This window comes from Microtus ochrogaster, unplaced genomic scaffold, assembly GCF_000317375.1.
Source record: "Microtus ochrogaster isolate Prairie Vole_2 unplaced genomic scaffold, MicOch1.0 UNK1, whole genome shotgun sequence".
Taxonomy (NCBI): domain Eukaryota; kingdom Metazoa; phylum Chordata; class Mammalia; order Rodentia; family Cricetidae; genus Microtus; species Microtus ochrogaster.
The window spans coordinates 39,816,420-39,836,422 of NW_004949099.1; the positions used below are offsets into that span (position 1 = coordinate 39,816,420).

The following is a 20,003-nucleotide window of genomic DNA, read 5'->3' on the forward strand; positions in this document are numbered from 1 at the left end:
TAAATAAATAATAAAAATAAAATAAAAGAAATTCTAATTAAAAAATTCAAGTACAAGGTAAAGTATGTTGGCTCATGCTATAATCCATGTACAAGAGATTCTGAGGTAGGAGATCACCATGAGTTCATTTGGACAAAATGCAAGACCCTGTTCAAAAACAAAAGAGAAAATTAAGCTTTTGTTTCAGTTTTTACAGTTGATGGGATTTTACAATTCATGTAAATTTAGGAAATGAAAAAAAAATGTAGCAGTTTGCATAAGAGCCTCTTCATCCATATTAAAAATAAAAATTATTTATAAAATAATAAATTTTATCCATTGTTCTTGTTGAACAATTTTAAACTTGGCTATTTATTTATTCATTAGTTTATTTGTTTTTAATTAAAATGTGTTTATAAGTGCTGTATTTAAACACGTGTTTGTATAGATGTATATACATGTGGAGATCCACGGTGACTCAGGGAGTCTGCCCAGGATCTCTCACTGAACCTGAAGCTATGAGCTAAGCCGGCTGGCCAACGAGCCTCAGGGACCCCCAAGACTGGGGTGCCAGGCATGCACTATCATGCCAGACATCTTATGTGAGGGTTCATGGATCCTAGATAAAAATCCTCATGTTTGATTATTTACCTATAGCACATTATTCCATTCTTTGAGACAGGGTCTCACGTTAGAGCCCAGGCTGACCCTTGAACTCACAGCAATCCTGCCCGAGCCTCCTGTGTGCTGGAATCACAGACAGGAAGCCCCACCTCTGACTTTACTCTCCCAATGTGTTTTCCCTTTCCAGTCTATCGCTTTCCACAGACGTGTAGTTTCTGCTCATAACACATGTCCTAATGCTTCTCATGAATTTAACCCTCACCATGCAGAACACACAGATGTTGTTTTTATCCTCACTTAATAACTAGTCCATATTTGTCGGGGAGCGTGTGACAGCCAGATTATGAACCCAGCAGTCCACACGTCACTCTCTGGCACACTGCCTATGATACAGGTGCTTCATGAATGTTGTCCTTTTCCTACCCCTCATTCCCACACACATACACATCCATAGGCTCGAATAAAACACTACCTGTCAGAAGATGAGAAGTCCATACCACTCCGGTATTCTCCAGGTTCTGCTCTTAAAGAAAGGCAGATCCCCACAGATGGTCAGAGGGAAGTGCTGGGCACACTACTACCCATCAGGAAAATGAAAACTCAACCCCACAATGATGTGTCACTTCTTCATGTTAGAAGACCCACTATCCAAAGGACAAAATCAGCAAATGCTGACAAGGACCTGACAAAAATGAAGCTCCTACACACTGGGACAAGAATTCAAGTTATTAGGATCATTATGGAAAACTATATGCAAGGTCCTTGTGGTAGTTTGAAAGAAAATGGCCCCCAAAGGGAGTGGCACTAATAGGAGGTATGGCCTTATTGGAGGAAGTGTGTCACTGTAGGGGTGGACTTTGAGGTATCTTTTGCTCAAGCTTCCCTCAGTGTGACAGTCAGTCAACTTCCTGTGGCCTGCAAGATGCACCATTCTCAGCTCTAGCACTGTCTCTGCCTGTATGCCACCATGCTCCCTGCCATGATGATAATAAACTGAATCTCTGAAACTGTGAGTCACTCCAATTAAATGTTTTCTTTATAAGACTTGCTGTGGTCATGGTGTCTCTTCACAGCAATAAAAACCCTAAGAAGATAATGCTAGGGACTAGGGTATTACTGTGATAGGCCTGACCACAATATTATTTGGAGTAATATGTACATTGGTACTTTGGGTTGTAGACAGAAGTTTCTGTCCTGCCTCATCCCACGGTCATTCAATCCCAAAGAAACACACAGAAGCTTAAATTATTTATCAACTGTTTGGCCTCTTAGTTCAGGTTTATTATTAGTAACAGGTTAAATTACTATAGTCCCTACAACTTAAATCTATTTATAATTCTTATCTACATTTAGCCACGTGGCTTGATAACTTTTATCAGTAAGGTATTCATTCTCTTCTTACTTCCTCTGTATCTGGCTGGTGACTGTGTCTCTGCATTTTCTCCCCCCAGAATTATCATACTCTGATTGCCCCACCTATACTTCCTGCCTGGCTAATGATCAATCAGTGTTTTATTAGACCAATACATGTGACAAAAATTTACAGTACACTGAGCTTTATCCTGTAGAAGGAGCTGTGGGCAGGCCTGTTTTTTGTCCCTCCCGGCTCCCGCATGGTTAGCTTTACATCCAAAATAACAACACACAAATTGTATTTATGTAAACACTGCTTGGCCCATTCGCTCTAGTCTCTTACTGGCTAACTCTCATATCTTGCTTTAACCCATATCTAATAATCTGTGTAGCACCACGAGGTGGTGTCTTACCAGGAAGATTCTAGTGTACGTCCATCTTGGGCTGGAGCTTCATCGCATCTGACCCAGAGAGGAGAGGCATGGCGATTGCCTCACTTCCTCCCAGCATTCTGTTCTGTCTACTCCACCCACCTAAGGGCTAGCCTATCAAATGGGCCAAGGCAGTTTCTTTATTAACCAATGAAAGTAATTCCTCCATCATTATCCCAAAACATTTCTCCTTTTTCTTTTCAAAACAAGAACCCTGGTCCTAATTTCCTTTACTTAGTTTTTTTTTCTGACCATTCTGACCATTCTGTAACAACTTGTAACCAACATGCTAAACAAAGACAAACATCCATAATCCATTTTGGGGGAATGTGGGTGTAGTTTTCTAAGTTACTTCCTGTTGATTGGGTGCACTGATAATCTTATGGGGACCCAAAGAAAATTTAGGATTATGGTCAAGTCCTGACTGGAGTACTAACTGAATCATGTCAGCTAGCAGTCTTGAAGCTGTTCTAGATGTAAAACTCAGAGGAAACTGAAACAGAGGTACTCTAAAGTGATGGATCATCTGGACCATCCACTCCTATAAGAGATTTTTCAGGGAGTCTTCCTTGAGCAAACCTTATTTTTCTTAATCCAGAATGAATTCACAGCCTCTCATTGTCCATATAAACAAAAGCAGAACCTCTTTACCAAAGTAAAATATCTTTTGGCTTATATTTTGAAGTCAAGATATTTTTAAAATAAATAGGTTTGTTTAATCCAGCAGCATTTATAATCAAATGTTTTTTAACAGCTGTTTTTCCTTCCTCAAGAGTCAACCAATTCAAAGACAATGCAATAACATACAGTATTCAGATTTACTGTGTATTATCCATCTTTATGTGGCTTTTCTTAAAACTCTATTTCTTTTATTTTTAATTTTTGGTGTTTTGAGACAGGGTTTCTCTGTGTATCTTTGTCTGCTATGGATCTCACTCTATAGAGTAGGCTGTTCTTGAACTCAGAGATCTGCCTGCCTCTGCCTCTGAAGTGTTAGGATTAAATGTGTGTGCCACCATACCCAATTACTCTATTTTCTTTTTAAAAGGACTTTCTTTTTAAAAGGGACGGGCACTATTAGGTGTGGCCTTGTTGGAGGAAGTATGTTACTATGGAGATAGGCTCTGAGATCTCTTTGGCTCAAACTCCCCTCCGTGTGACAGTCAGTCAGCTTCCTGTTGCCTGAAAGATGCAGGACTCTCAGCTATTCCTCCAGCACCACATCTGCCTGCGTGTGCCTGTGCTTCCTGCCATGGTAATAAAGGACTGAGCTTGTGAAACTATAAGCCAGCCACCCTAATTAAATGTTTTCTTTATAACAGTTGCTGTGGGGTGGGGGCTGGAGAGACATCTCAGCGGTTAAGAGCACTGCCTGCGCTTCCAGCCGGCCAATGGTGGTGCACGCCTTTAATCCCAGCACTTGGGAGGCAGAGGCAGGCGGATCTCTGTGAGTTCGAGACCAGCCTGGTCTACAGAGCTAGTTCCAGGACAGGCTCCAAAGCCACAGAGAAACCCTGTCTCAAAAAACCAAAAAAAAAAAAAAAGAGAGCACTGCCTGCGCTTCCAAAGTACTGAGTTCAAGTCCCAAAAACCACATGGTGGCTCACAACCGTCTGTAAGGAGATCTGGTGCCCTCTTCTGGCCTGTGGGCATGCATGTAGACAGACCACTGTATACTTAACAAAAAAAATAAATCTTTTTTTTTTTTTTTTTTTTTTTTTTTTGGTTTTCTGAGACAGGGTTTCTCTGTGGTTTTGGAGCCTGTCCTGGAACTACCTCTTGTAGACCAGGCTGATCTCGAACTCACAGAGATCTGCCTGCCTCTGCCTCCCGAGTGCTGGGATTAAAGGCGTGCGCCACCACTGCCCGGCATAAATCTTTTTTTTTAAAAAAAAGAGTTGCTATGGTCTCTTCACAGCAATAAAAACTGTAACTGAGACAGTCTTCAAAAAAATTAAACACAGAATTACCATGTGAGCCAGCATTCCCACCACGGTGCACAAATCCAAAGGGAAATGAAAGCATGCCAATCAAAGAGAGTCCCACCCCCCCGCTATAGCACTCCTCACACTAGCCAGATATGAAAGCAGCCAAGGTATCTCCCAATTGATGAGACTATAACTATGTCAAAAAAAAAAATAAGCTCAGTTTAAGTTTTTTTTCTTTCTTTGGTTGAAATTGCAAAAATGGATCTTTAGAAATATTGTTCATTTATTCTAAAAGAAAAAAAGCTGCACTAGACATTTCACGCCTTCTATGTAAAATATTGATGTGCCATTGTTTTGTTTTACAAAATCTGAAACATTACATCTTCTTGCATTACTTATATACTGCAAACTTTTCTTGAAAAAGAAATTATGCATGTGCACACACACGCACACACACACGAAAACTATTTAGACATTAAAAGAGCGTGACATGATGGGTCTAGACATTTTAAGTGGAACAAATACAGGCCCCAAAAGGCAAATACCATGTGATCTCGTTCAGATGTGGACTCTAAAAGGTTGGTCACACAGAAGCCGAGAGTAGAAGAATGGATTCCGGAGGCTAAGAGGATTGAACAGGGTGGGTATAGGAGTTGGTCAGTGGATGAAGGCTATCGTTTGGGGGACCAAGCTCAAGTGGGCTATGCCCAGCATGATGACTATAACTGCCAGCATCCACTGTAAACCCTAAAGGAGCTAGAAGAGAGGATTTTGAAGGTCCTCACTCTACGGACACGGCGGAAGTTTAAGCAGATGGACTGTTAATCACCCTGACTGCCCCAAAGCACAACAGCACCTTACCCTGCACAGATGTGGACAGTCGTGTGAGAACTGAAAGGCAAAAGCGATAGGAAAAACCAAACCTGCCTTAAAAGGAAACCATGGAAAACAAAAGAAGCAGGGATGAGCCCGCAAACCAAGACACCTGGGCATCAGTGACCTACGCCATCCCATCAGAGGAAGAGCGAGAGCCTTTCCTGAACACTCCTTGCGTTTTCAGCATTGTGTTTAAACATTGATGTCTAAAATCCCAGCCTGGGCCCTCAAGACCCGGGCTGGCTAGAAGACACCCATGGGCCCACCCGGCACCCTATGTTAGACGTGTGGACCCATGATGGTGGGCGAGTGTGGAGAAATGGGGAAGAGGGAGGAGCAGAATGGCTCCTGTGTTGTGGAAGGAGGCAGAATGAGAGGTGACAACCGTGACGAGGAGGCAGATGTGGGAGGCCTTCCTGACACCTAAGAAGTCCTGTAATCAGGCTAGGTGTAGCTCTGGGTAGTGATTACCTAGTATGAAGTTCTGGGCTCCATGCTAAAATTCCACCACCACCTGGTAAGGTGACCCCCACCTGCAGCCCTAGCACTCAAGAGGCAGGGGTCGGAGGATTGCCATGAGTTTAGGGCCAGCTTGATCTACATAGTCAGGCCTAGGTCTTCTAGGAATACACAGTGAGATCTGGACTAAAAAAAATGGGGGTTCATGACTGTATTCCCAGAATTTTAGAAGGATGCAGGAGAATCACCAGGAGCTCAGGACTAGTGTTGTCTATATAGTGAGTTCCAGGACAACCTAGACTAATGAGTAAGACCCTATCTCAAAAAACAATGTTTTGACCAAAATACAAGTCCCACATGATTAAGTGTTGTGGAATATTATTTTAGCTGGGCCAGGGTGTTACATTTGGCTATGCTGTGGGACATGACTAACTGTGTAAAGGTATGTTCTGTTTATTTCTGTTGTCTTTGATTAATGATGTAAGAATTTGTGTCTTCCCCAAAGATGGTCTACCACAGAAATCAAAAACTCCTGGGATCTTCTGGAGAAAAAGGGACATCTTCACAGCCTTCACTGACCACCTAAGCTTTCAGATCACATAACATAAGCCTGTACCAGAAAGTTCCTCTCCAGAGTCCTGTTGCCTATCAATTGCTCCTCAGCCTAGGAGCCTGGAAACGTGACAATCTGTGGCCAATACACTCAGCTGAGTTCTAGGATGCCAGAATTCCTAGGACTTTCCAATACATCCCCTCCTGCTTTGTCCCATAGAGAAGAGAGCAAGTACATACCCTCAGGCTAAGCTCCACATTCTCTCCTCCGTAGCCCAGCATCCCGCCATCCAGAGCCCCGATCTCTAGCAAGAAGATCCTGTTGGCGGCCATGATGCCCATGATGGACGGACTTCTGCAGAGTACACGGTAGGAGGGTTACTAATCCCCCTCCAAGCACCAAGTCAGCATGGAGGGGAGGACTGGGAAGACCACAGTGGTCTTCAGAATCCTGCCTAAGTCTCTTTATCCTGGAGGCTTTTGGAAAAGTGCAGGCTAGACTGAAGGCATGCTACCTGCTGTCGCCACCCTTCACAGGTGACGCCGGAATATCATCTTTGTCATCTTTCCTCATAGTCTGATAATGCTAGAAGGGGCCTCAAGTACTTTCTAAAATGCTAAATACCTTTGTTTTTTTTTTCTGTCTGAAAACCTAGATAATGCCAAATGTCTCTGATCTATTTATTTATTTATTTAGGTTTTGCAAGACAGGGTTTCACTGTGTAACAGCTCTGGCTGTCCTGGAACTAGCTCTTCTAGACCAGGCTGGCCTTGAACTCACAGAGATCCACCTGTCTCTTCCTCCCTCCCCGAGTGCTGGGATTAAAGGTGAGCACCACCACTCGATTTGTGTCTCTGATTTCTAATCTGGGGTCAGACCTTTGGGTTTTTTATTATTATCACTGTTACATGTTTTTCTTATCCTGTATCTGCTCCTCCACTTTACCTCCATTCTAATCATCAAAGATGGACAAGTCCTGCCCAGTGCATTCTGATTACCGTCTCTCAGCAGACTCATACTTACGTCATTGGAGCAGTGACATCACCCACATCAATCCAGGCTTGTGGTATGGGATCATACTGGCACCACAGCTTCCAGTCGAACCCATCTGCTGCCAGTTCGTACTTTTCCAGCTCAAATGTATTGAAATTAATATTGTCAAACACAGGAGACACGACCACAGTGTGGTCTTCCTGAATCCGAGACAAAATGGGCTCAACCCTAGAAGAGAATATCATAAGCGCTGCAGTGAGACTATGTGGGTCAGTCGTGGGCTGGAGCAGGCAGAGACACTGTGAACCTCACCTTCACAGGGAGGGCATTCTTATTTCAGTTGGGTGGGAACTAACAAGGATTCTCTAGACTCTGGAGAATTTCTTAGGTTCTGGGTAGCTGGGGATCCCAACAGCTGAGCCAGATGAAGAGCAGATTTGAAATTAGTGTCCAGCTGTCACATCCAGGCCATTGTAAATGAGGACTATCAGTATTCTGAGTTTACATTATTTCTGTTTCCAAATGGTGCCTGTCTCCTGTGTGATTCTCCACATTGTTCAGGTTATCTTTATTTTATGTCATTCAAGAGTTAGGAAAACTGGAGGAATTGCCGGTGGTCACATTCTGCCTTTTAAAGATAAATATACAATATCTTTGTAAGCGGATATTCAAAGTCACAAATTTTTTAACAAAGTCGGGGACTGGCTGCCGGTGTTTCAAGCTTCCACCTGTTGAGGGATTTTTGATGGCACTGAGACACCCAAGACTGTGTCAATAAAATCAGACTTGGATTAGGGGCAGAGTCAATGACTAGTTGACAGGAATCAGCCAGAGAGAGTACAGAGGAGCCGGAAAGTCAGACACACAGGAAGGAGTAGGGAAGGACTTGGAGTTCCGCGGTCTTTTTGGTTTGGGATGGCTGGAGAGACACTCTCTTGCTGGGTCTTCAGCCAAAAAGGAAGGTGAGCTCTCTGATGTAAAAAGTTTTCACCCCAACATCTGACTCCCAAGTTTTTATTGGTAAATAGAATAGAGACTTAGTCAAAACTCTAATACCCAGCATCCATCTTTGGAAGCCCCCAACCCCTGGAAGTTGCTTGGTTCAGACTCCACCTCCTGGAAAGTTCACCAAGCGCTGACCCCTCCGCAGGGAGGGTCAGGACCACTCCCACGGGTTATTTAGGCTGCTGCCCCAAAAGGAACACATGGTCTCGGGTTTTATGTGGTCTCTCCCCACCTCTCTTCCCCTTGCCGTACTCCTGACCACCGGGAAGCACTGCATTAAACACGGGCATCTTTTATTTGCTCTAATTTGGTCTGATTGGAATTATTTGCATCGGTGGAGAGGCTCGTCTTAAGAAATACTCGTAGCAAAAACTACATTTGGTGGCAGCAGAGGAGCCAGTGCCAGGGGTGGAGGAGTTGATGCCCGTGGGACTGGAAATCCTGCCAGGTCACAGCCTGAGCAGCAGGGTGCTAACTGTGGGGCTCAGGTGGTAATTAAAACATCAGTAGATTCAGGCATAGTCACTGAGCCAACGGAAAAACAATACCTACCCACCTCTGCTATGCATGCATGCAATGTAGCCCAGACTAGCCTTGACTTTGTGATCCCCCTGCCTCTTTATCCCAATCGTAAGATTATGGGCATGTGTCACCACACAAGGCTTATACTATTTCACGTATCCAACAGGACTCCCTGAATAAAAGCTTTGCAACCTACCACCCTTTGTTCCGGGACTTGGTATCAGTATTCCCTGTCTCAACACTGTCCTGACTTGCCGTGTACCATCGTTCAGTTCTGTCTTTTTCTGAAAGCAGCAGCCTTCCAGAATCTTACCATCCAACATTCACTTCAATGTGAGCATCCAAGATGGCAACCACATCCGCGGTAGCAGCTTCCAGACCCGTGTTGCGGGCTTGCGCGAGACCTCGTCTCTTTGTGTGCCGTATGAGTTTCAGTAGGAGTGGATAGTTCCGGTTATAAAGCTTAATCATCTCATCCAGTCGTGTCTTCAGTTCTCCTACCAACCAGACACACAAGCATAGAGACACTGAGCGCGAAAATGTGGTGCAGAAATTGCACTCTGTCCTGTAACTGTGTGTGGGCAACGCCACTGTAAGTGAGCAACTCCAGAGCCCTGACTGAGGAGGTACATAACATTTACCCAGTGCCTTCCCCCATTTCCTTTCCCCACCCTTGCATCTCTCTGCTTGGGAGATGTGAATCACTGGTCAAAAGTGCATCTAACATCCCGAGAAACTCTTAGGCAAAGAAACAGCGCAGGCCTGGCTTGGTACTTAAGGTTGTAGCATTAGTGGATGAGTTTGCAGAGGCAGCCTGGGGAACCACCACAGCTTAACATCAAGACTTCCTAGAGAACCCGAATAAGCAGTTTTGCTTTGTTTTAGACATCCCTGGCTGCTCTGATTACATCACAATGAGTACAACTGCTCAGACTGAACGTCTATGCCAGCATCTAGATGAAAAGTTTACTCTCAATATTATGCAAGCAAGACTCAGTCTTCCCAGACTGTTTACAAGGGTTTTTTTCCTTCCCCCTTCCCCCTCTTTTTGTAAAGCCTGTCTCTGCCTTTCCTAACTCAGGCTACCAGTTGCCTTCTTTGCATATTTGAAAGCTGCTTCGGCATTCATACAAATCACTAAGTAGTATGCAAACTGCTAGCCAACTGACCCGGTTATCCGCTGATGACATATCGTTTTTGGTTTGGTTGGTTTTTGAGACAGTCTTACTCTGTAAACTAGACTAGCCTCTAACTCAAGGTAATCCTCCTGCCTTAGCCTCCCAAGGCTAGTATTATGGGTATCACTGATAGTATTAATTCACTTAATCATTTATAGAAACCTGTAAATGATAGCACTAGAGTATTCCCACAAGACAGAGAAAGGGAAACTGAGGCATGGGAAGAGTAAGAAACTTTCCAAATCACACGTCCATCTGGGGACACAGCTGTGCTGTCTCTAACCACACATTGGCTCAAGAACCATGTGCACAGTTGTTTGATTTTATTAAGCTCCCCACCCCCACCACCATCTTCTCTCTCTTTACATCCCAGGGATAGAATTCTTTTAGGTTCCTCTCTCAAAAAATGGACACACTTTTGAAACCTGAGGTATTCAGTTCCTAAAATCAACACTAACATGGCTATGGAGCTAAAATTTGCCTGGTTTTAGTTTTTCTTTCTTTCTCTCTCTCTCTCTTTCTTTCATTCTTTCTTTGTTTCTTTGCCTATTTATTCTGTGGTGGGGTTGCACACATACCACAAGCACACATGTGAAAACAGGGAACAGCCCATGGGAGCCAGTTCATTCTTTCTACCGTGTAGTTCCTGGGGAATTAACTCAACCAGTTTGAAAGCAAGCAACTTTGTCCACTGAGCCATCTTTGTATAACATTCCCTCCAGATGAGCACAGTGGTGTGCACATGTCCACACCCCCTCAATAACAATTAATAGGATCCATTAACAAAAATGTAATTTGATTCCAGGCCCAAGAGAGAACGATGCGTCCCATGGTGGTGGCCATTAGGACAATAGGAAGCTTTATCTGACTTTTCCTCACGAATCGCCCTCATCAGTGATCTCGTTTGAACTCTCAGTGCTGCCGTCCCAATACTGAGAGTCTTGAATTAAGTCTCCCCACCACAGAGCATGGATAAGAGAACTGTTGTGTTTGTGGGAAGTGGGTGGATCTTTTGAGGTCTTCCATCTCAACCCTTGCATCAGTTCCATGAAGAAACTGAGTCCCAGAGGAGCGAGTGGTCCTGTCTAAGGTCACTACAGACAGTGTCAAGTGCGTCCTGGGCCTTCAGATGTCCAGAGTGCATGTCTAGATCTCCTTTTTCTTACCAGCAGAATCGGGCTACAAGTTGGTACCCATCTCCATGACCAGAAATGAATAGAACTGGTTCTCGTTCATGATTTCTAGTGAATTCTGCTCAATCAGTTTTACCTTCTCCTTTCTCACTGACTTAATTACCCTGGAAGATTGGGGATGTGTGCAAACGAAGGGTTTTCTCAGGGGCCGAGATTTTCAGACCCGCCCCCTCTCTTCCTCTCCTTGCAGGGACCTTCAGACTCAATAACTCTTCTCTCTCCTCTAGTCCTTAAAGATGCCCAGTGAAGGAACAAAGTCCCACACTTCCTAAGTCCTCACACTTTGGAAACCCTTCCTTATCATTAGCCCAAACCTCTGGTTCTATCATTTAATGTTAGCTTATTTTTATTTAATGCACAAAATTGGTAGAATTAAGAGAAAACATGTTAGTTATACTTCTTAAGATGGTTATGATAATCAACACACACTTGGTATGCAAAGAAAGCGAATCACAGAGATGTTACAGTTCTCAAGGATCTATATCTTTTAAAGGAGGGAGCCAGGGTTACAGATTTAGAAGGCAAAGGCCCCGGTCCACCATGGTGGTGCACCCCAGTAACAAAGCTGGAGAGAAAGAATGGAGCAGGAAGGCAACCTAAGCTACACCTTCACGGTTGCCTAGCATGCATGAAACCACAGATTCCATCCTCACTCAGTGTTGCATGAACTGGAAGCTGTGGCACATGTCTGTCATCCCAGCACTTGGGAGGTGAAAACAGGATGACCAAGGTCACCCCTTGACTGGACAGTGAACTTTAGACCAGCCTGGGTTACATGAAGCCATGTCTCAAAAAAAAAAAAAAAAAAAAAAACCACAAGTGATCAAGTCTACAATCTGCCCCTTCCTCCATGTGGCCTATGTAGGTAGGCTAGAACTGGGGCTCGGTGGCCAGGGGACAAGACTTGCTGCCACTGTGAGTAATCCCAGGTCCCAAAACTCTCTCTCCTCCAAGCTTCCTTACCTGAGAAATTTTGTCCTTGTCTTACAAAGGGAGGTTCTGAATCCTTTCTTGGCATCTCACGCACCTCAACCCTTAGGTCTCCTTCATAGAGCATGCTCAGGGCACAGGTGATTTTGGAGTCACGTGGTTCTGCAACTGACCCCAAATCCACAATGGCCTGCCACACAGTTGGGACCCCCTGTGCTTTTCCTGTGTCTTTGTGTCTTACTTGTGCATTCGAGATGATGAGCTGTACTCCTGGCGTCATGAAATGTAAATGTTTTCATCACAAATAGACCCTCACTAAATTAGCCTTTACTTCCCCTCTGGGAGACACTCACCATGTCCCAAACTCCCAAGTGACAACCTATTTCCAATGACAATCGTGCTCGCTTAGCCTTCCCTCAGGATGCTCACCGTGGGAGCTAAAGTCATCCACCAGAATGATCTCCTTCAGCAGCTGAGGAGGGGTCCGGTTGATGATGCTGGTGACAGCCCTCTGGATGACGGACAGAGCTTCATCCATGAATATGAGGATGATGCTGAGGGATGGGAGCTGGGCAGGGTATGTCTTCTGAAGACACCTGTAAGACATCATTCTTTTGTAACACATTGTTCTTTAATTATTTAAACATTGCGGTCCAGGCTTCCTCCTCAGTGCGTATGGTATCCTATTAATAAACTCACTAAACCTCAAACTCAGTAGGCGAAAGAAAATCTCAGGTCTTTGTCTAAGAAACAAAATGTTTTTGTTTTTTGTATCTATTTGTCCAAAATTCTTTTGCTTACCCAGAAGCAACCCATCTCTGATGGAAGTGGGTCTTGTATTTATCTGTTGCTTTCATTGGTTAATTAATAAAGAAAACTGCTTGGCCCTGATAGGACAGAAAATTAAGTAGGCAGAGTAGACAGAACAGAATGCTGGGAGAAAGAAGCCGAGTCAGTCAGTCGCCATGATTCTCTCACTCCAGAGAGACACAGGTTAAGATCTTTCCTGGTAAGCCACCAGCTCATGGTGCTACATAGATTATTAGAAATGGGTTAATCAAAGATGTGAGAATTAGCCAATAAGAGGCTAGAACTAATGGGCCAAGCAGTATTTAAAAGAATACAGTTTCCGTGTATTTCGGGGCATAAGCTAGCCATGCGGGTGGCCAGGTGCCAGGGACGCAGCCCGCAGCTCCATCAACACATCTCCTTTTCATTCGTTTACAGACAAGTTGCATAGAAGATGCCTGGAGTTTAGTCCTATGTCACCATGTGTTTGTGTCTGCTGATCAAGCCCTCATTTTAAAAACATGCTTATTGAGAAATAGTGAACAGCAATAGAATTCTCTTATTTAAAAGCATGAAATCCCCTGACTTTGTTAGTCACAGAGGAGAATGGTGATTAGCACTAATTTTAGTGGGGGGGAGAGTACGTGGAGGTCAGAGGTCAATGTCAAATGCCTTCCCCGATTGCTTTCAATCTTATTTTGCTGATACGGGAATTGTCATTGATCATGAATCTTTCCAATCCGGCTAAGCCAGACGGCCATGGAAACCCCACCTGCATCCACCTGCTGCCAGGACTGGTGACAGATGCACTGGGTCTCAGGACTCAGGTCCCACATTTGAGAAGCAAGCAGTTTCAGTCAACACACGATCTCTCCAGCTTCTAGTTTTAGAAGGCTTTATCATGTATAAAAAAAGCCTAAAACCTTGCCAGTTATTTGCTATTTCTCCCCAATCCATCTGTCCAATGTCCCCTCAGCCATAGGCATACACTGATTGAATTTCCATTTTTATAGACTTACCTGCCCTGGGAATTTAATGTAAGTAAAAATAAGTTATGTTTTATACTGATCATACTATTTTCATCAGCATTGCAGCAGGTACCAATAGCTTTCCTTTGGTGGTCAAATAACACTGCATCAAAGAGTTCTAGCACTATCTGCTAGATCTTATCCATTTGCCAGCAGGTGGGTATTGAAGATATTTAGGGTATTTTTACTTTGGGACAGTTATGAACAATAATTGGGGGAACATTCTTAAACAATCTTCTTTTTAATTATTTATTTTTATGTGTATGAGTGTGTGCTTACATACATGTATGTGCACCATGTGCATGCAGTGCCTGTGAAGGCCAGAAGAGGGCATCAGATCCTCTGGAAGTGGAGTTACAGACGGTTGTGAGCCTCAATGTAGGTGCTGAGACCAAAATCTCGGTCCTTTGCAAGAGCAGCAAGTACTCTTGATGGCTGACCCAGCTCTCCAGCCCTTGAACAAGCTTCTTTACCAGCATGCTTCCATTTCTCTCACATAAGATAATACACCACGTGACAGTGTTTCCGTCTATGACAGACCACATATACAAACATGGCTCCTATAATGTTATGTTGCCCAATGATGTCTCGCCTGTCTCACTCTATAACGTTTGTACTGTGACAAAAATGACCTAATATTACATTCCCCTGAACTCAGCCTATCGTTAAGGGGAACATGACTTGGGAATGTGGAGGTTGAAGGGGTGAGTGTAAAGATTTTAAAAGTACAGTCTGAAAAAAATTCGACGTATGATTTTTATTCTTAAGTCTGGTACCCTAGAAGCTGACCTGAATCAGTGTGGCTTAGTGTTTACACTGTTCAGAAGTTGGGGGGCCTGAGTGACAGCAGGCTTCAGCTGCCCTTTGATGGATCTGTGTGCAGGCTGAGGAATGGTGATCAGCTTTTCTCTCATGCTCATCTGATTGTTCCTGGGGGGGGGGGGTCCAGTCTAGTGCTAAAACACGGTCGTGTTTAGTCCACCCAGGCAGGGTGATCCTAGGGGGCTCTTCTTGGCTGTGTCTTCCCAGTTTCTGTTAGATTTCTGAATGTTCCCACCCTCCCTATAACACGAGCTATGAGCTTCCTCTTAAATATTCTCCACCAAGAATGCATGGTTAGCCAGGCATGGTGGTGTACACCTTTAATCAGTACTAAGAAAGCAAAGACAAGAGGATCTCTGTGAGTTCGAGGACAGTCAGAGCTACATAGAGAGACCCTGACCTAAAAACTATTCCAAATACGGCCACTTCCTTAAAAAGAGCATGGAAGGTTTTCACCCCAAATTCCATCCTGGACAGTGCTTCTGCATCAGTCCTCAGGGGCTGGGGGTGCAGACTGCAGCTTCCTGCCCTGAGCCAAAGTGACACGCTGGTCTGCAGGCAGACAAAAAGGGCAGGAAGGCGGTAGGCAGCAGCCCCTGGGCTTCCCGACCTTAGCAGTCCAGAATAGAACTTCGTCTGCGTAAGCCAGCTGGGGAAGGGACATCTAGAGCCCAGCATTCTTAGTCTGGTGCAGTGGGGTTGAAACTCTACCCTCAGAGTGGGTGTGAGGTGGGGGCTGTAGGTAGATAGAAAATGAGGTGGGGCTGAGGAGAGGGGGAGTCGCTGCTTCAGCCACCTCCAGAGATAAAGGACACGCATCTCACGATGGGGATGGGAAAGGGTGTTTTTAGTTGGCTCACCCTTCCCGCGGATGAAACCACAGCCGTATGGGAAATGCCGTGGCGAGAGCCCCCTCCACCATTCCAACCCAGAGTAGAGACTTGGCATAGAATACCATTCTCCAGAACTGGGGGTGGGGTAGAGGGAGCACACAGTGGCTCAGATGCCATGGACTCCCACTGAGACTTGTTGAGACTTAGAAAACGTTCTTGCCAGGATGGTTCTCCATTTGCTGTGTATGCTCGAGACGATTTCTGAAAATGTTGCCTGGTTGGTTTGTTAGAGGGGAAAGATGTTTCAGCATTCTGTCACTCTGGAAGGAAACCTCAATCCACAGTTAATTAAAAGGAAAACGAAAGTGGCTGTCAATTCCTCTTTAAATAGCCACATTTGTGGAGTCTCTGATTGTATTAAGAACATTCTCACTGATGTGACAAAGAAAGAGGCAACTTAAGGGGGGAGGGTTCAAGAGGGTACTGTCCGTCATGGCAGGGAAGGCACAACAGCAGGGACAGGTGACTGAGATCCCACACGTCCCAGATCAGGAAGCAGGGCGGGGGGGGGGGAGGGGGGTGCTGCTGGCACTGCTGTCTTTCTCCCCCTTTTTATTCAGTCCTGGAAACAAGCTCAGGGAAGGGAAGGAGGGAGGGAGGAAAGGAAGAAAAGGAAGGAAGTTGCAATTCAGTAATAAAAAGAATGTGTCCAAATAGATACTTCTGAAAGAAAAAATGACATGCAAATGGATAATAAGCACAGAAAAAAATGTTCGCCCTTAAGTCTCAAAATTTTAAATAAACAAATACAGCACAGTTGAGATCCCATCTTATAGCCAATTGGCTAACTGATCACATGAACACACACGCACAAACACACACACACACAGAAAGAGAGAGAGAGTAACAGGAACATGTGCTGGAGAATAAGCGGACAAACCAAGATTCTTGGAGCTGGGGTTGCACTTCAGAGGTGGCATGCTTACCTACATTTACAAGACCTGGGGTACAACCACAACACCAGACCTGGCTTCTGCCAGGTAGGGCAGTCAGTCCCTGTGATCCCAGCACTTGTGAGGCAGAGAACTTTGTAGACCAGACCTCAAACTATTTGAATTCCTGATCTCCCCTCAAAAACAAAGAAACAAGCAACACAAAAATTGGAGAGAAAATAAACTAATTATGCAAACCTTTTAGGAAATAGTCAGGTATGGAGTTACATACGACCCAGAAATAAGCATCCATTACTACAAGCATCCACTAAAAGACACTGGTTTGTTCTCATACAAACTTGCATGAAACAGCCCTTCTTTGCGATGTCCACGCCCATGCTCTGGGCTTGTCTCACTTCCTCCTCTCTCCCTTTACTTTTGTGGTGTATATCAGCATGTCTGTATCAAACCCCAACTCTACCTCATTAAAAACAAAACAAAACACAACAATATCATTGACAGTAGCCCAGACCTGGAAACAACGGAACAGTCATCAGCTAATGGCTAAGAGCAAAATGTCACATATCAATATAAAGAGAAAATATTGGTGTTAACTACTACATGAATAGTCTTCAGACACACTATAAAAATGAAAAAAGATACGCACACAAATATACACACAGACACAAACTCATCTACATGATTCTATCCTAAGAAAAGTCTAGAATAGGTAAATTCATAGGGACGAGGAAGCTTATAAATTGTGAAATGAACCATGGAGAAAAGTACAGGGTTTCTTTATCAGATGATCAAAATGTTTTAAGACTGTGTGCCTTGTGCGACACTCTGAAGATACTAAGAACCATGGTAGGACAGTGGCTCATACCTGTATTACTAGCGTGTTAGTGGTAAGGGGATCTCCAAAAGCCAGAGATCAACCTCAACTATATAATGGGACCTAGTTCCTTGCATTTATTAATTAGAATAGAAACCATTCATTTTTATCTGTCTACAAAGCTGTACCAGGAATAATGGTATATACCTGTAATCCCAGCACACAGATGAGAGGATCAAAGTTCAAAGATCAAAGGTTCAAAGTCGTCCTCAACCACACAGAATCTGAGGCCAGCCTGGGCTACATAAGACCATGTCTCAAAAAGCTCCGGTTGGTGTTGACGCAGGCCTTTAATCCCAGCATTCGGGAAACAGAGGCAGATGGACTTCTGTGAGTTCAAGGCCAGCCTGGTCTACAAGAGCTGGTTCCAGGACAGCTAGAACTGTAACACAGAGAAACCCTTCCTCAAGAAACAAAGCAAGCAAACAAACAAACAACAGCAACAAAGCAAAACAAACAAACAAGCAAAAGCTTGAATGGTTTTTGTACAAGTCTGTTGTTGATGTTTTGTTTTGGGGTGTGTGTGTGTGTGTGTGTGTGTGTGTGTGTGTGTGTGTAAAATGAAAGTGTGTGTGTGTGAGGGGAGGGCAGAAAGAGCTAGAGCAATGGAGGGGGCTGCTGCACCCAGGAATACAATCTCCATATGAGATTCAGTGAGGAACAGGATGCAAGCAGAGCAAAGAGCCTCGCTGCTGAGTGAGGCTTGCTCCAGTCTAGGATCCTCACCGGGAGAGAAATAGCCCCACTACGTGGGATCACTTCCTGTGTGCCACTCCCTCTCTCCGGGAGGTAGAGCATTTGAGTTTGTCCATTAACTTCTCTGATATGCCATCACTAAATTCAAAACAAGAACCCAGCTAGGCATGATGGGAGGACACACTGAAATCACAACACTCGGGAAAGCAGAGGCAAGAGGAGTTCTAGTTTGAGGTCAGTTGGGGTTATGTGGTAAGAACTAATCTCAAAACAACAAAACAAAACCAAAAAAAAAAAAAAAAAAAAGGAAAAGGTGCGGTCATCCTCTTTCCCACACTCCCCTGCTCCCCTCACCCATCTCCCTACCCCTTCATTTACGTGGTTCCCAACGTTCATCACCAAACTACTCTGAGGTCCTGCCAAGCCACCCCTGGTCCAGTGCACCTGGAGTGGCGGGTGTCAGGGATGCTTCGGTTATAAGGCAGCCGGTTGCTGAGGAACACGTTGTAGCCGAACTCCAGGAACAAGTACCGGGCCTCTTTCTGCTGAGCCTCCGAGAGTCCCTTCCCCCATTGCTGGAAGATTGAGGGCAGGGAGAACCTCTTGGGCGCCAACCTGACTTTCAGTGCCTTCCAACCTTGGTGGAATTCAGCAGCTCCCCGTCCCACGTGACCTTGTTGCTGCATACTCAGCTTCAGACTTTCTCCTGCCGATAAAGAGGACGGGAGTGGCGTGAAAACAATTCAGCCGACGCTTAGAGAGCTAAAAACTAAAGTCCGGCCTGCACCATTTTCTCTCTGTGACAGTTCCTACCTCAACTGTTCCTGCAAGAGCCTTGGGGTCTGGGTGAAGACTTTAAGAGACAAGTTTAATTTAAGAGTCTTCCAATCAGTTGGGCAGTGGTGGCGCACGCCTTTAAATCCAGCACTTGGGAGGCAGAGGCAGGCAGATCTCAGTGAGTTTCGAGGCCAGCATGGTCTACAAAGCAAGTTCCAGGACACCCAGGACTGTCACACAGAGAAACCCTGTCTCGAAAACCAAAATAAATAAATAGTCTTCCAATTGTATGGGGGCTGCTTCAAAGGGACACTGGAGACCTGGCCAATGGCGTCTTTGCTTCTCACTTCTGTGCAGTGATCTGCCTTCTCCCCAAGCACCACATCTACTGCTTCATCTCAAGCTTAAAGCAACCGGGCCAACCAGCTTTGCCAATTAGCCAGAAGCTAACTTCCAAAGTGTTGCGCACACATAAATTTTTTCTTTTTATAAGTGCATAGCCTCAGGAATCTGTTGCACTATAGAAAGCTGACCGGCATAGTCTTCAAAAAGACTTTACAAGCTCTCGTCCCAGAGAAGACGATTGGTAAAGAGTCCTTGTCAGAGCTGTGCAAGGCTCAACACCATCAAAATCAACCCACTCCTCACCCCAGGGCTCCTTCAGAACTGACTTTGATCTCATAAATGACTCAATAAGATAGTGTTTTTCAGAATGAGACCTAAGAGTCATGTAAGAAATGTCAGTTGTGGGTTTTTTGTTTTGTGTGTGTGTGTGTGTGTGTGTGTGTGTATGTGTTTTAATGTAGATATCCCTCAAATCTACCAAATCAGAATATCAGGGCCAGGTGAGGGTAGAGAGCCAGGAGGAATGAGAATCTTCATTTGTTTCACAAATATCACACTATTTCAGAGCGTCACATCTACCACCCGGCCCTTCACATCTCATGTGGTTGATATACCAGCAACTTTGAAGCTAGGGACACACCAGGCCTACATTTTCAGTTTGGCTTTAAGACTGTCGGCAAGTGAACATAGCGGACAATGAGGACTACTGAGAACTCAAAAACAATGGCAATGGGTTTTTGATCCTACTGCACGTACTGGCTTTGTGGGGGCCTAGGCAGTTTGGATGCTCACCTTACTAGACCTGGATGGAGGTGGGTGGTCCTTGGACTTCCCACAGGGCAGGGAACCCTGTTTGCTCTTT

General features: G+C 44.7%; 1 protein-coding gene across 1 annotated transcript in view; it reads right to left on the reverse strand.

Annotated features, from left to right (window-relative positions):
• Galnt8 (polypeptide N-acetylgalactosaminyltransferase 8) overlaps nt 1-20,003 on the reverse strand; it is a 33,621-nt gene that overhangs the window by 11,137 nt on the left and 2,481 nt on the right. Inside the window, exons 2-6 of the mRNA XM_005365344.1 lie at nt 18,464-18,725; nt 12,454-12,620; nt 9,037-9,220; nt 7,227-7,424; nt 6,443-6,557 (exon numbers count right to left, since the gene is read on the reverse strand). Coding sequence (XP_005365401.1) covers nt 6,443-6,557; nt 7,227-7,424; nt 9,037-9,220; nt 12,454-12,620; nt 18,464-18,725 — 926 coding nt within the window. The remainder of the gene's footprint in view (nt 1-6,442; nt 6,558-7,226; nt 7,425-9,036; nt 9,221-12,453; nt 12,621-18,463; nt 18,726-20,003) is intronic.